At 45.8% G+C, this 12765-nt stretch overlaps 1 protein-coding gene across 2 annotated transcripts in view; it reads left to right on the top strand.

The window, feature by feature from the left end:
- Nucleotides 1–12765, top strand: part of EPB41L4A (erythrocyte membrane protein band 4.1 like 4A) — a 180668-nt gene that overhangs the window by 75651 nt on the left and 92252 nt on the right. For both annotated transcript variants that reach the window (XM_055339443.1, XM_055339434.1), the window contains one exon: nt 7017–7068. In XM_055339443.1, the coding sequence (XP_055195418.1) occupies nt 7017–7068 (52 nt within the window). The remainder of the gene's footprint in view (nt 1–7016; nt 7069–12765) is intronic.

The following is a 12765-nucleotide window of genomic DNA, read 5'->3' as shown; positions in this document are numbered from 1 at the left end:
GAATGGCACAGGATACAGCGAAAAATTTTTGTCTTTAAAAACAATGATTTCCATGAATTTGCCTGAATTACAATCCATTAGATTGGATTTTGTGTATTGGTTTGCTCCTTTTCTGCATCAAAAAGTTTACTTTTAAAGCTTTGTAACCATCTTTAAAATAAGATCTATGTGGAAAAGACTTTGAGGCCCTAAGAGGGACGTCTTAGGTCAACTCTTGAGGCAGATAAAGAGAAGGAGAAGAGCTAGGGGTAAAAGGAAGAGAGATACCAGCAGGAAGCCCCAGGTTCCTGTTCCCCTTCTCCCTGGCAGTGGATCATGCCTTGAGGCCAAACTGTGTCTAGGTGTGAGCGGAGGGCGTGTCCCCGGGACACATGGACCTCCCAGGAGCCGGGAACTTGTTTGTCCTGGAGGAGCAAGGTAGCCAAGAGGCTGTATCTAGATGTGTCATCACCACCACCACCCATCACCATCCTCGTCGTGATGCACCAGAAACTGTGGAACATTTTCATATGCTGTCATTACGTGCTCAAAACAACTGTGCAAACTAAATATTACCACCCTACCGTCAGCAATGAAGAAACGGAAGCTAAAAAGGTTAAGCCACTTCCCCGAGGTCAGACAGCCAGCAAGTGTTAGGACCAGAATTCAGACCTGAGTCGTCATGTCCCCGGCACCTTCAGCCACTATTGTATCCTTGGATGCAGGATGGAAAGGTCCTACAGACTTAAGGTACTAAGGGCTTCCCTCTGTACGCAATTTGCATAAGATTTGTTGAGAGGAGTTAGATGCTATTTTCCAACAAGCTGACTTCTCAGATTGACCTGGGCAAGAGAGTTTATTTAGGTCTCATATTTATGCCTTCATGTAGTTGCTCAGTAGCAATGCAAAGAATGCCTGATATGTGCAGGCCCGATGCTAGAGCCTTCTCTGTTTTTCACATAGTCTCAGGAATTCAGGGGAAGGGGAGTTTGCTGTCTGGAATATTAAATGAAACATACAGGTTTTCTTAGTTGGTTTCATAAAACCAAGTCCTGGGAAATTCATGCAACAAATGCATAGGATTCAGGTGTCACCTATGTGTACAGAGTAACAGCGAGGCAGAAATAAGCCTGGGTAGGGAGAAGCTCTCCATGGAGACAGCCGACTTGGTTGGTGTGGGGCACTCTGGGCACCGTGGTTTATTCACTTCGTAGGTTGGGTCTGTGAAAGACCCTCTAGGAAGCGAAGACATGCTTCTTGAGACTGAATCAACACTGTGCTGCCTGTGTTACTTTAGGCTTATTGTATCAGACTGGCCCTTAAAGAGTCACAGTGGGGTTCACGCACCATGGTTCCTTTCCCTAAAGACAAACGGAGAGCACTTAGCAGCTGCATCGCCTGCTTTCTGCTCTGCTTTGGCCTGTGTCGTCCTGGTTCTGTCTTGATCCACACTGGTCTGTGCAGGGGATGTAGCTCTTTGTTTTTGTTTTGTTTTGTTTTGTTTTGTTTTGTTTTTTTTTCAATCGGGGCCTTGGTTCATCAGAACAGAAAATTCCCAGCCTGATTTAAGGTAGATGAGAGGGATTATATGAACACCTGTAAGAGTCAAAGAGTCCCCGACTCCTTGAAGGAGCCCGCCACTTACTAGCTGTAAATATTTACAATTTCCTCAAGTACCGACCCTGGATGTAGAACAGCAGAGCTCCCGGAGTACCTGCTGCCAGCTTTACGGCTCGCTCGGCAGAAGCACCGTCTCGTTCTCGGCCTGAGGCCTGTAGCTCCGCAGCTCACCGCGGTGTGGTTTGGCCTCGATGGGTCCGCAGCCTTTTCTTGGCTTAGCCTCCCAGTCCCCAGCACCTGTGAACATCACCGTACACGGCAGAAGGGACTTTGCAGGTGTGCCTCAGGGTCTTGTGCAGGGAGATCACCCGAAGTCATTGGCGTAGGATCACTGTAACGAGAAGTCTCCTTCTACAAGACGGAGGGAGCGTCACAGTGGAGGTAGAGGGCAAGGCCCTGCGATTACTGGAAGGGCGCCTTGATCCAGAGGGTGCACGCAGCTCCTAGTGGCCAGAAAAGCAAGGAAGCAGGTCCTGCCCTGGAGCTCCCAGAAGAAAGGGAGGCTGCTGTAACAAATCACCCGAGACTGGGTGCCATGAACACCGGAATACGGATTTCTCTTAGTTTGGAGGCTGGAAAAATGAGATTAGGGTGCCAGCGTGCTTGGGTGAGGGCCCTCTCCCAGGTTGTAGACAGTCTAACTCTCCTTGTGACTTCACGTGGCAAAGAAGAGCACTCGGTCACTCCCTGACCTCGTCCTGTGAGGCACTAAGCCCGTTCGTGAAGACTCTACTCTCCTGACCGAATTCTCTCCCAAGGGCCCCACCTTCAAATTCCAGCATATTAGGTATTTGGATTAGGATTTCAGCATATGAATTTGGTGGGGAAGGGCACCAACATTCCAGTCCACCAACATCTCCACCCAGTGAGACCATTTTGGACTTTTGACCCTTGAGAATCATAAGATGGTAAATTTCTGTTGTTTTAGGCCAAGTTTATGGTAATTTGTTACAGCTGCAAAAAGAGACTCATACGGACGGGTACAGTGGGAAGCATTTTATTTTTGTTTGCTCAGTGGAAATATAAGGGCTTTCTTGTTTGGATTCACCGATTCGGCAGAAACCCGAAAGAGGGTTATTTTGCCTCGATGATAATAGTATACACCTTCCCGCAGGCACTCAGGATTCGCCCGTGGTTAGGGCTGTGCATGCATCCCCAGGTGTCTGTGAGCAGTATCAGTGGCTTTTCCAAGATGAGTTAGGTTCCTTACTCTGGGAGAGGGATGATAAGACCTATTCATGATGGGCAGCGAGTTGAAATTACAATGCAGACTTCCTTAAATAATCGGGGGAATTTGAAATGACTCGGAGGCTGGCAGACACTTGAGCCTCCCTTTGGGTGTTCCAAAGTTGCTGTAAGTAGAACAGGTAAGTGCCTTTGGAGTCACAATACAAGTCTGAGTCCTGAATGTTCAAGTCACGTGTTTTTTTTTTTTTTTCCTGAATGTTGAGGAGAATAATGCCTCCCCTCCCTGCTAACTCTCGAAATGGTTACAGGACCAAATTACAGAAAACATGAAGGCTCTTTGTAGATTGTAAGGTGCGGAATCTAGAGAAGGGCTTTCATGTCGAAGCTAGGCTGGAGGAAACTACTGCTGGTGGTACTTGTTTAGAAAGGTGGAGGATGGGGATCCCCGAGTGGCTCAGTGGTTTAGCGCCTGCCTTTGGCCCAGGGAGCGATCCTGGAGACCCGGGATAGAATCCCACATCAGGCTCCCTGCATGGAGCCTGCTTCTCCCTCTGCCTGTGTCTCTGCCTCTTTCTCTCTCTCTATGTCTATCATAAATAAATATATAAATATATATATTTATATATATATTATATATATATATATAAAGGTGGAGGAGGGGAAAGGAGGAAACAGTCGGGAGGATTGAAGAGGCAAGATCAAATCTGCTCCGGACTCCTGAAGACCTCCGGAGGTTTCTGAAGATGTGCCTAATTGGTATGGAAGGCAGTAATGAGAAGTGCGATGTCCCAGAATTGCTTCTGGCTTCAAAACGAACAGTCGTCCTGTCTGACTTGGGGGCTCCTGTACAAATTGCTGTGTCAAGGGAAGAAGTTCGATACATAGAGCTTTTCTCAGGATATGGAATTCAGCTTGGCTTTGGGAACGAGCATGTTGGATCTCCTGCCCCACGACTTCAGGGGTTGGGGGTGGGGGGCGGGGAAGCTTAGAGATGCACCGGCGTGTGACTGTCCTCTTCCCCCGAGGGACCTCCTGTCTCCTTCATCGACACAATAAAAACAGCCAGCTGGTAGCTCCCCAGCTCCTTGGTCCTCTGCACATACCCACCCTTCCTTCCCGTCTCGTGATGCAAGAGCCCAGTGCCCCCGGCCTGGGTCTTACCACCTCTTTCCTGTATCTCTAGCCTCTCCCGCATTTCCCTCCTTGCACTCAGGGTCTGGGCATGCTCAGGTCCCTCCCAGCTACAGGACCCCTACCCCACTCTCCGTCTGCTGCCATATTGACCCCTCCGTGTCACACGTGACCTCCACGAAGCATGGTTTCCACTTCCCAAAGCCTGTTCATGCCTAAACCTCTCAGGGTTCAGTGTCGGTAGCCATCCCGGCACTGGAACTGTCCTCAGACTCTCTTGCGCCCTTAAGTCCAAGTGTTACTTGCAGCACTTACCTTTCTTGACCTGCGGGTTCAATCGACCCTGATGAGTCCTTGAAATCTCATTTTGCTCCCATGACAGCAGTTCCCCCGTTTTCCCCTTTTCAGGTTTTCTTCTGCTTAGCCCTATCTAGTCTTGATGATGACTTTTCCTTTGCCTCGTCCTAAACACCATAATGGTTTTGTCAGTCATTTTTCCGACACGCTAACTGGATACAGGCCGTGTAACGTGTCTGCTTCTGGCACTATTTGTCCCTGAAATAATTCCATCAAAAATATGAAACCGTGTGCTTGTCTGTATCCTTCCCACTGCCCCCAAAGTGTTACTCGGAGTGTTACTCGGAGTGTTACTGAGCAGAGATGGCCCTTCCGGTGGGTGCTAGCAGGCAGACCCTGCTGTGGGTAAAGGGTGTTCTTTGTTGCACCCTGATTTCACTGTATTTTGCAGTGTGAGGTTTCACTTTCTGACCTCATGTTCTGGCAACTGTCCATAATGACTGATAAGATGTGTGAGTGATGATGTGAGTTCTCTGTGTTGGAAAGGAAGACAGGAAGTCTGTCCTGCTGGATTATTACAGATCGAGACTTTGGTAGGACATGGAAACAGCTTGAGCATCTATCAATGGATGAATGGAGATGTGGGATTTTTTTGTATATATACACACACTCGTATGTCATGGATTGATTATAGATGTAACATGTATACAGGATGGAATATCATGCAGTTGTAAAAATGGCATATTTCATAGGCTGCTTGTGACAACATGGATGAACCTTGAGTGCATTGAGCCTAGGGAAATAAGACAGAGGACGGCATATACTGTATAATCTTATATATACATGGAGTCTGAAAAGCAGAGCGGCCCTGGGTGGCGTAGTTAAGCATCTGACTCTTGACTTTAGCGCGGGCCATGATCCTAGGGTGGGTAGGATGGAGACCTGCACCCAGCTTCACACTCAGTGCGGAGTCGGCTGCAGGATTCCCTCCGCCCGCCCCCTGCACGTGCACCTTCTCTCTCCAATCAATCAATCATCAATCAATCAATCGATTGATTCTTTAAAAAAATAAAAATAAAAAAATAGAAGCAAACACCAGGCTCCTAGATGCAGAGAACAGACTGGTGGCTTCCAGGGCGTGGGGAGCGGAGGGGGTTAAGGTGGACAGAAAGTGAGACCTCCCAGTTATGAGGTCTGGGGATCAGTGCTCAGCATGGTGACCGCAGTGGATTCCGCTGTGTTGGTCCTTTGAGAGTTGCCGGGAGGGAGGCTCTTAGAAGTTCGTATCACGAGAAAAACAACTGTGAGGGGTGAAGGCTGTGACTTATTCTGACCTCAGACCATTACACCGTGTAGCTTAGACTGTGCCAGAGCCCCTGCCCGGGTGGAGCTCTCATTTCCCACTGTTGGGTATGCCGCACTCTCCCACCTCCTCCGTCAGCTCCATATCTCTATGCCTGTCGAGGGCTCAGGTGATCCCCCAGGTGCATCGAGGGCTCAGGTGATCCCCCAGGTGCATTGAGGGCTCAGGTGATCCCCCAGGTGCATCAAGGGCTCAGGTGATCCCCCAGGTGCATCAAGGGCTCAGGTGATCCCCCAGGTGCATCTCCACCCCACACATCTCAGGAAGCAGGAGGAGACTTTTTAACCAGACTGTCTGCAGTCATCTATACCCCACCCCCTGGGACGGCTGTACGGCATCGGGCGACCCTCCTGACTTTTCTGTGCCTCAGTATCCCCATTTATGAAGTGGTGACATTGATAGTAGCCACTTTAAGGGACGGTAGTCAGGCCTCCAGAAGCCTGCAGAAAACATGCAGACTGGGGCTATCAAGTGGTGGCAAGTACTGGCTCTAGGGTAAGAGCGTTCTTGCACGTGTCTCGGTGGGATCCGCGACGCAGCGTGTTCAGAACCGACATCACCAGCTCACCCTCACCCTCCAGACCTGTTTTTTTTTAAAGATTTTATTTATTTATTCATGAGAGACCCAGAGAGAGGTAGAGACCCAGGCAGAGGGAGAAGCAGGCTCCCTGTGGGGAGCCCAACACAGAACTCGATCCCAGGACCCTGGGGTCACGCCCTGGGTCCAAGGCAGATGCTCAACCGCTGATCCCCCCAGGCTTCCCCAGACCTGTTCTTACTTAAAAAACATCCTAAGGGTACTGATGTTCCAGATTTTTTTAAAAACTATGTGCTCTGTGATGTGATGAGCCCTGGGCATTATATGCAGCTGATGAATTGTTGAAACTGGAATGCTGGCTCATTGAACCCCTATGTTCTCGTGTTGAAAATTTTAGGTCGAGAATAAAAATTGTATTGATTTAGATACAGATTCTGGGACGCCAACATTCGGCTGCTGCGCTGAGCGCCTCTCCTTGGTTTCCTGCAGCCCCTTCCTGGTGCCCGTTGGTGCTGCCTGGAAGGGGTGGGATGGGGAGCGAGGAGGATGAGCGCATCCCAGGAGGAACAGTGGGTGCAGGGCCTTCGGGGTGGTCGGGGGGCGGGGAGGCTTCGCAGGCAGCCTTTGCCAGCACCTGGGTGCTCCTGACCTGGGTCGCTAGGGGAGCGTCCTCGAGGGCCGGTGAGCGCTGTTCCCTCCTCTGCTCCTTGCTGAGCATCGACGTCTTGCTCTTGGTGTCCGAGCTGCAGCAAGCTCTCACCTGCATTTTTCTGTGCATGCGATAAGCTAAATATTTATTATTTCAATGTCGTTTAAAATAACACTTTGCAAGCATGCTTGAAGTGAAGGCTGTTGAAAAACAATTAATGCATACAATTACCCTTTTTTCCCCCCTCACAGTATTGGCTGGATCCTGCAAGAACCCTCGCTGAACACAAAGAACTGATCAACAGTAGGTATTTCGTGTTAATTTTGTTCAGGGGTATTGGAGGTGCTGTGGCGTCCTGGGGTGGCTGGGCGCGGGGCCCCGGGGATGAGCTCGGGCCCCAGGGTGGGGACGTGGGTGTCGTGGGCGCGGCCAGACTCCCCCTCTAACCCTGGGGACGTTTCGGTCGTTAGGGACTCTAAGTACATCACATCTTCATACTCCATTTTGCCCGCCTTTGACTTGCCAGGGATTTTAGAACTTTTCTTGTCTTTATATTTTCACCTTAAAAAGAAAAAGGCAGAGAGGCATTGATTTGAAGAAAAGGGTCGACCGCTGACCTTCCAAGAGCTGGAGCTCCTCAGGGTCGGGAGCGTGTTGCGTCTCGCACGCTCTGACGTGCCCTTGTGTCCCGAGGGCTTTCCATGGCTTCGGGGCCCCCTGTGTTTTCGGGGGCCCCAGGTCTTACCGGCAGGGATCTTCTGCAGTCGCCGGGTGTCACATTGAGGCCGTATATTCTGTAACTACGGCCTCCGGGGCCCAGGTTTCTGTTCACAGGGATGCATGCACGCGGGTCCCTGGGGGCAGGCGCTGGGTGTGCAGCGGAGTAATCTTTTTTTAAATTATCTTTTTATTTTTTTATAACTATTAAGGAAATTTAATATTTAATCATATTTTAGTATTTCATTATATTAATTTCATCAAGGTCAGATACTTGAAGTGGTAAGCATCTAATTAATCAGCCTAAACATATCTGTGAGAAAGATGCAGGGTCTTGGGTTGAATTTGCTGGGTCAGCATGTGGAATTTGAGATCTAAATGTCATCTTTCCTAAAACACCCTTCGAAAAATTCAGTTGGTTATATTTCGAAAACAAAACAGGAAGCATCTTAGAATAGCAAAATCAAATCTATTGTGAATTACTGTAAATATAATACAATACAAATGTGGCATATACAAGATCCAAAACACAAGAACTAATCAATAAAAGGGACAGGAATTTTAGCATACAAAAATAACTGGCAGTTTTTAGAATTTGGTAGTACTATTTTGTAATGAAACGTGTGTTTATTCACATCTTATATTAGTTGCTAGAGCTGCCATAGCAGAGTACCGCACCCTGCTTGGTATAAGCAACAATCACTGTTTCCCACAGTTCTGGAGGCCAGAAGTCCAAGATGAAGATGTTGGCAGGTTTGGTTTCAAGGCCTCTCTCCTTGGCTTGGAGGCCACCTTCTTGCAGTGTCCTCACATGGTCTTTCCTCTGGTTATACACATCCTTGGAATCTCTTTTTCTTTTAAGGACACGAGTCCTATTAGATTAGGACCCAACTCTATTGGCCGCATTTTAACTTAATCACCACTTCAAATAAGTGATGGCCAAACATGGTTACCTCCTAAGGTGTTGGAGGTTGGGATTTGAACATAATGAATTTTTGGAGAGCATGACCCAGCCTATAACAACATCCTTCTCTGTGACTGATTCTTCTGGTGCCTGCCTCCTCATTTCGAGGCCCGATTCCAGGTATTGGGGTCAAGCAGTAAAGCTTACAACCTATGTCTCACAGTGGACCTGAGAAAGCAGCAGGGACCAAAACTTAGAGGAAAAGCTTTATGATATTGAATTTGCAAATGCCATTATCCTCAAATCCCTGCCATTTTTTGCTCTGGGCCACAGGCTCCCCCCTTAATTGCTTGGAAGAATTTGACCACTTCTTTTTTTTTATAGAATAAATTTATTTTTTATTGGTGTTCAATTTGCCAACATACAGAATAACACCCAGTGCTCATCCCGTCAAGTGTCCCCCTCAGTGCCCGTCACCCATTCACCCCCACCCCCCACCCTCCTCCCCTTCCACCACCCCTAGTTCATTTCCCAGAGTTAGGAGTCTTTATGTTCTGTCTCCCTTTCTGATATTTCCCACACATTTCTTCTCCCTTCCTTATATTCCCTTTCACTATTATTCATATTCCCCAAATGAATGAGAACATACACTGTTTGTCCTTCTCCGATTGACTTACTTCACTCAGCATAATACCCTCCAGTTCCATCCACGTTGAAGCAAATGGTGGGTATTTGTCGTTTCTAATGGCTGAGTAATATTCCATTGTATACATAGACCACATCTTCTTTATCCATTCATCTTTCGATGGACACCGAGGCTCCTTCCACAGTTTGGCTATTGTGGACATGGCTGCTAGAAACATCGGGGTGCAGGTGTCCCGGCGTTTCATTGCATCTGAATCTTTGGGGTAAATCCCTAACAGTGCAATTGCTGGGTCATAGGGCAGGTCTATTTTTAACTCTTTGAGGAACCTCCACACAGTTTTCCAGAGTGGCTGCACCAGTTCACATTCCCACCAACAGTGTAAGAGGGTTCCCTTTTCTCCGCATCCTCTCCAACATTTGTTGTTTCCTGCCTTGTTAATTTTCCCCATTCTCACTGGTGTGAGGTGGTATCTCATTGTGGTTTTGATTTGTATTTCCCTGATGGCAAGTGATGCAGAGCATTTTCTCATGTGCATGTTGGCCATGTCTATGTCTTCCTCTGTGAGATTTCTCTTCATGTCTTTTGCCCATTTCATGATTGGATTGTTTGTTTCTTTGGTGTTGAGTTTAATAAGTTCTTTATAGATCTTGGAAACTAGCCCTTTATCTGATATGTCATTTGCAAATATCTTCTCCCATTCTGTAGGTTGTCTTTGAGTTTTGTTGACTGTATCCTTTGCTGTGCAAAAGCTTCTTATCTTGATGAAGTCCCAATAGTTCATTTTTGCTTTTGTTTCTTTTGCTTTCGTGGATGTATCTTGCAAGAAGTTACTGTGGCCAAGTTCAAAAAGGGTGTTGCCTGTGTTCTCCTCTAGGATTTTGATGGAATCTTGTCTCACATTTAGATCTTTCATCCATTTTGAGTTTATCTTTGTGTATGGTGCAAGAGAGTGGTCTAGTTTCATTCTTCTGCATGTGGATGTCCAATTTTCCCAGCACCATTTATTGAAGAGACTGTCTTTCTTCCAGTGGATCGTCTTTCCTCCTTTATCGAATATTAGTTGACCATAAAGTTCAGGGTCCACTTCTGGTTCTCTATTCTGTTCCATTGATCTATGTGTCTGTTTTTGTGCCAGTACCACACTGTCTTGATGACCACAGCTTTGTAGTACAACCTGAAATCTGGCATTGTGATGCCCCCAGCTATGGTTTTCTTTTTTAAAATTCCCCTGGCTATTCGGGGTCTTTTCTGATTCCACACAAATCTTAAAATAATTTGTTCTAACTCTCTGAAGAAAGTCCATGGTATTTTGATAGGGATTGCATTGAACGTGTAAATTGCCCTGGGTACATTGACATTTTCACAATATTAATTCTGCCAATCCATGAGCATGGAATATTTTTCCATCTCTTTGTGTCTTCCTCAATTTCTTTCAGAAGTGTTCTATAGTTTTTAGGGTATAGATCCTTTACCTCTTTGGTTAGGTTTATTCCTAGGTATCTTATGCTTTTGGGTGCAATTGTAAATGGGATTGACTCCTTAATTTCTCTTTCTTCAGTCTCATTGTTAGTGTATAGAAATGCCATTGATTTCTGGGCATTGATTTTGTATCCTGCCACGCTACCAAATTGCTGTATGAGTTCTAGCAATCTTGGGGTGGAGGCTTTTGGGTTTTCTATGTAGAGTATCATGTCATCGGCGAAGAGGGAGAGTTTGACTTCTTCTTTGCCAATTTGAATGCCTTTAATGTCTTTTTGTTGTCTGATTGCTGAGGCTAGGACTTCCAATACTATGTTGAATAGCAGTGGTGAGAGTGGACATCCCTGTCTTGTTCCTGATCTTAGGGGAAAGGCTCCCAGTGCTTCCCCATTGAGAATGATATTTGCTGTGGGCTTTTCGTAGATGGCTTTTAAGATGTCGAGGAAAGTTCCCTCTATCCCTACACTCTGAAGAGTTTTGATCAGGAATGGATGCTGTATTTTGTCAAATGCTTTCTCTGCATCTAATGAGAGGATCATATGGTTCTTGGTTTTTCTCTTGCTGATATGATGAATCACATTGATTGTTTTACGAGTGTTGAACCAGCCTTGTGTCCCGGGGATAAATCCTACTTGGTCATGGTGAATAATTTTCTTAATGTGTTGTTGGATCCTATTGGCTAGTATCTTGTTGAGAATTTTTGCATCCATGTTCATCAGGGATATTGGTCTGTAATTCTCCTTTTTGGTGGGGTCTTTGTCTGGTTTTGGAATTAAGGTGATGCTGGCCTCATAGAATGAATTTGGAAGTACTCCATCTCTTTCTATCTTTCCAAACAGCTTTAGTAGAATAGGTATGATTTCTTCTTTAAACGTTTGATAGAATTCCCCTGGGAAGCCATCTGGCCCTGGACTCTTGTGTCTTGGGAGGTTTTTGATGACTGCTTCAATTTCCTCCCTGGTTATTGGCCTGTTCAGGTTTTCTATTTCTTCCTGTTCCAGTTTTGGTAGTTTGTGGCTTTCCAGGAATGCGTCCATTTCTTCTAGATTGCCTAATTTATTGGCGTAGAGCTGTTCATAATATGTTTTTAAAATCGTTTGTATTTCCTTGGTGTTGGTAGTGATCTCTCCTTTCTCATTCATGATTTTATTAATTTGAGTCTTCTCTCTCTTCTTTTTAATAAGGTTGGCTAATGGTTTATCTATCTTATTAATTCTTTCAAAGAACCAACTCCTGGTTCTATTGATCTGTTCCACAGTTCTTCTGGTCTCAATTTCGTTGAGTTCTGCTCGAATTTTAATTAATCTCTTCTTCTGCTGGGCGTCGGGTCGATTTGCTGCTTCTTCTCTAGCTCCTTTATGTGTAAGGTTAGCTTTTGTATTTGAGTTCTTTCCAGTTTTTGAATGGATGCTTGTATTGCGATGTATTTCCCCCTCAGGACTGCTTTTGCTGCATCCCAAAGATTTTGAACAGTTGTATCTTCATTCTCATTAGTTTCCATGAATCTTTTTAATTCTTCCTTAATTTCCTGGTTGACCCTTTTATCTTTTAGCAGGATGGTCCTTAACCTCCATGTGTTTGAGGTCCTTCCAAACTTCTTGTTGTGATTTAGTTCTAATTTCAAGGCGTTATGGTCTGAGAATATGCAGGGGACGATCCCAATCTTTTGGTATCAGTTCAGACCCGATTTGTGACCCAGTATGTGGTCTATTCTGGAGAAAGTTCCATGTGCACTTGAGAAGAATGTGTATTCAGTTGAGTTTGGATGTAAAGTTCTGTAGATATCTGTGAAATCCATCTGGTCCAGTGTATCATTTAAAGCTCTTGTTTCTTTGGAGATGTTGTGCTTAGAAGACCTGTCGAGTATAGAAAGAGCTAGATTGAAGTCACCAAGTATAAGTGTATTATTATCTAAGTATTTCTTCACTTTAGTTATTAATTTCGTTTAAGTATTTGGCAGCTCCCACATTCGGGGCATATATATTGAGGATTGTTAAGTCCTCTTGTTCGATAGATCCTTTAAGTATGAGATAGTGTCCCTCTTCATCTCTCACTACAGTCTTCAGGGTAAATTTTAGTTTATCTGATATGAGGATGGCTACCCCTGCTTTCTTTTGAGAACCATTTGAATGGTAAATGGTTATCCAACCTTTTATTTTCAGGTTGTAGGTGTCCTTCTGTCTAAAATGAGTCTCTTGTAGACAGCAAATAGATGGGTCCTGCTTTTTTATCCAGTCTGAAACCCTGCGCCTTT

Source organism: Nyctereutes procyonoides, unplaced genomic scaffold, assembly GCF_905146905.1.
Source record: "Nyctereutes procyonoides isolate TBG_1078 unplaced genomic scaffold, NYPRO_anot_genome, whole genome shotgun sequence".
NCBI classification, from domain to species: Eukaryota; Metazoa; Chordata; class Mammalia; order Carnivora; family Canidae; genus Nyctereutes; species Nyctereutes procyonoides.
Note: the sequence above shows the minus strand (reverse complement) of the source record. Positions and strands in the feature narration are given on the sequence as shown.